Source organism: Mesitornis unicolor, unplaced genomic scaffold, assembly GCF_000695765.1.
Source record: "Mesitornis unicolor isolate BGI_N332 unplaced genomic scaffold, ASM69576v1 scaffold222, whole genome shotgun sequence".
Lineage (NCBI taxonomy): Eukaryota > Metazoa > Chordata > Aves > Mesitornithiformes > Mesitornithidae > Mesitornis > Mesitornis unicolor.
In genome coordinates this window covers 15,277-18,736 of record NW_010166872.1, presented here as the reverse complement: position 1 = coordinate 18,736, position 3,460 = coordinate 15,277, and the positions used below count along the sequence as shown (strand labels likewise).

Below are 3,460 nucleotides of genomic sequence, written 5' to 3'. Positions count from 1 at the left end.
CTGCTGAATGCACAGTACAGTGTGCAGAGAAACAGTGAAATTTGCCTCTGCACTGCAGTGGCCTTGATTGGAGTGAGCATAAACTAAGATAAAAAATAAACCAGTAAGAGCCTCTTTAGAGGAAAAACATTAAAGCAGGTATTAGGTGAAGTGAAACACTAAAAATTGATCCAGATACTTAAAGTTTTCAGTTCCCAAAGTAATAAGAATTCTTCTAAAAATAATTAAAAAAAATAAAAAATCCTTTGGAGCAAGTAAGAACAGGAGATTCCCAAGTGAACAGAAGCCCAGTGGTAAATCAGAAATGGGCAAGGGTCAAAAGAAAGATGTCACCTCAGCACAGAAACACCTCTTCAGAAGAGGGAGGAGAGAAGGAGAGATCCAGATGGGTAGGAACCCTCAGCCAATTGCTGCACTCATATGAAGTCCTTGAAAGCTTCCAGTGCTAAGCAGCTGCCTCTGAAGTTGGGAATTGTCTGTAGTTTCTTGTCAGGGATCTCATAAAATTGTTCATTCCCCAAAGTGGTGCAAGCAGTTTCTCCAGCACCACCGTATTGCGTGGCTCAGGTGAGGTGGGCAACCACATCCTAAGGTGCCTCTCCCCCATCACCTCCCTCCCCCCAAAAGCAAAGTTAATTCCTCTGCTAGGGGCTGTTGGACTGAGCACACCACATGTCCCATCTCAGCCAGAACCTCTCTCCAATGAGAAGCTTCCTAAATAAGCCCCTTTCTCCCTTTCATGTAACCCAGACTGCTGCCTCCCCTGGACTAGCTCATATGACAGTAGCTGGTGGGCTAGGGGGCTCAGGTTGAGTCCCATTGCTCGGCACGGGACTGGCAGTAGTCGAGGGAGGTGCAGTCTCCACAGAATCTCCTGATTGAATCTCAGGGGTTCTCTGTGGGCTGGGCTCCTCAGAGTGGTCCATGTTTCCTTGGACTTCCTTCCCTCTTTGTATCAGCTGCTCTAAGGTCTTGGGCAAGGGGTAACTCAAGAAGCGCTTCAGTTTGGGCTGGAGGGTGCCTACCACGTACTGGATAATTTCCTCCTCATCTGCATCAACATAGAGGGTCTGGTACAAGTCTCTCTTGCGCCAAAGGAACTGGTCCAGGGGCTCCCCTTCTTTTTGTGGCAAATCCAGCTCCCTTTTGATAGCATCCCTAGTCAGAGTCCCCTCACTGTACTGAAGGAACTCCTTCTTAAACTCGACCCAGTTCTTGACAGAGTCCTGCTTGTATTCCCACCACTTTTTAGCTGGGCCGTTCATGTGGTTTTGTATCTGAGACAGCCAGTATTCCTCTGTGCCACCCACCTGCTTTAAGTATTCCTCCAAGTGGCTCAAGAACTCCCGGGGATCCTCAAAGACCTGGGTTTCCACTGGGGAGGCTGGAGCATCCTCTGACACAGAGACCCACTGGTAGGAATCATGGGCCTGAGGGATGCTGGGCACCTCCCCAGGAGGAGGGGTCAGCGCATACATTTGGCTCATATCAAGGGCATAGTCATAAATCTCCCCCTCACTTGGCCTTATCTCTGGGCCTCCCACCCCCACAGATACAGTCTGCTTGCCATGGTCCCCAGGGCAATATTTGCCTCCCATGGACTCCAGACGGTCTGCCCACTTCTCCAGACGGAAAAAGACCTCCTTCCAAACATTCATCTCCCTCTTGACCCACCTCTCCAGATGGGCAATGGTCTCTTGGCACCTGGCCAGGCAGGCCTTGATGGACTTCTTCCATCTTTGGTTATCAGTTGGGACATGATCCTCTAAGTTATTCTCTAACTTCCCCACGGATTTCTGCAAGCCTTTCAGCTCGCGCTCCACCTGCTTGGAGACCTCAGTCAGGAGGTGCCGATGGGTCCTCCTGACATGCTCCAACATTTCTGCCCTACATTTCCCTATCTGCAAGATCACATTGGGCTTATTGGCAACTCCACGGTGCCCCTGGAAGGAGTGGATGCCAGCATTGGTGACATTATCCAGCTGCATGGCTCCGATTGTGCGAGTGTCAAACACAGAGAGAACTGGGTTGTAAGCCCTGACACTAGAGCTGGGTCTCAAAAACCCCACCACAACACTTCCCGAAAGACACACAGAGACTTCTAAACCCCCCTCAAAGGACTTTTCGACACAAACACAACCAAATCAGATATCACCACAGAGCGAGCTGTTCGGTCCCCAGTGGATCCCAGAGAGAGTTGTAGGCAAATTCCTCCCGATGCTCAGCTGGAAACGCCGGTCTCACGTGCTCAGGGTGTCCCAGAGAGAGCCGGGATCTTCCAGGAACAAGGAGAGGAGTTGGCTAAGATGTCCAGCCCCACACGCTTGCCTGCTACCTGCTCGTCTGGAGCTGAGAATCTTGAATGGCAGAGAGTCCTCGCTGAAGAAGAAACACACAGAGATGCACACAGAAGCTGGAAGTTGCTGCAAAAAAATCCCGGTGATTTCTCCTTTGGAAAACTTGTCGAGTCAAAAGCACTTTGACTAGAGATGCAAGGAGCTGCTTCTCTTCCCTGTCTGAACTGCCACTAGTCCAGGCTCTTCCATCTACTTATACCCCACACAGCTCAACATGTGGGTGGTGCCCAGCCTCCTCTCGCACTCTCAGCACAGCATTCATTGGAGGAAAAGCGAGGCCGGTGTCTGTGGCAACCCAGATCTTGGCAGCCTCCCCTCGCTTCCCACCCCCTCTCGTACGCCCCCAGACTCGACGCGAGAAGCACTTGAAAGGTGCTGGAGACAGTTGGGTAGATCGATGAGTAATCGCACCTTCCGCCTTTTCAGATTGCAGGAAAAACACTTATTCATTCCAGAACTATTTACTCAGCAAGGTCATCATTAGCATGCTTCCCCTGGCAGGACTGGCGGAGGGGGGAGATGAGAAGGTATTCGGTGTGTCACACCAAGACAGACACCCACCTGCCCCCCGCACACCCTTACATGCGTGCATGCACACACACAGTGAGCTCACTTCTAATGCAAATGCTTGGAAATGGTGGTAAATCAGCAGAAAAGAAAAAAAAAAGAAGAGACAAAAGAAAAGAGGAGGGGGAAAGGAGAGGGGGAAACACTTAAAGGAGCTACTTCAGTAAAAACCGGAGCACTCTGGACCTTCCAAAGCATTAGGAGGTGGGAGTCATCCCCACTGCTTAATTGCACCGGACCAACTGCTATCTTGGGAGTATTCCGTAAGGGAGGGGGGACAGCATCCTGGTTTTTTACACCAAATTAAATCCGCCCATTAAATCCGCCTGTTCCGTACTTAGCTTGAATCAGATGCTTAATCAGTTAGCCAACCCACAAGCGCAGATGAAGCTACATTTGTTCTTCGCTCCTGACAAAGCAGGAAAAGCCAGCCATAAAAGGAGTCTCCGGGTATTATATAAGCCAGAGATAAAGGATTCCCTAATCCTAGAGAGTTCCCCGCCGGAACACCCTCAAAGAGGTGCTGAGGACATCCG

General features: G+C 50.4%; 1 protein-coding gene across 1 annotated transcript; it reads right to left on the bottom strand.

The window, feature by feature from the left end:
- Positions 1 to 361: 361 nt before the first annotated feature.
- On the bottom strand, positions 362 to 2,079 carry ARC (activity-regulated cytoskeleton-associated protein). Its single transcript, XM_010195092.1, has one exon. The coding sequence runs from the start codon at positions 1,986 to 1,988 to the stop codon at positions 774 to 776; it is 1,215 nt and encodes a 404-aa protein (XP_010193394.1). The 5' UTR covers positions 1,989 to 2,079; the 3' UTR covers positions 362 to 773.
- Between the last annotated feature and the right edge of the window lie 1,381 nt (positions 2,080 to 3,460).

Coding starts and splice junctions, on each gene's coding strand:
- ARC (XM_010195092.1), bottom strand. CDS start 1,988: ATGCAGCTGGATAATGTCACCAATGCTGGCATCCACTCCTTCCAGGGG.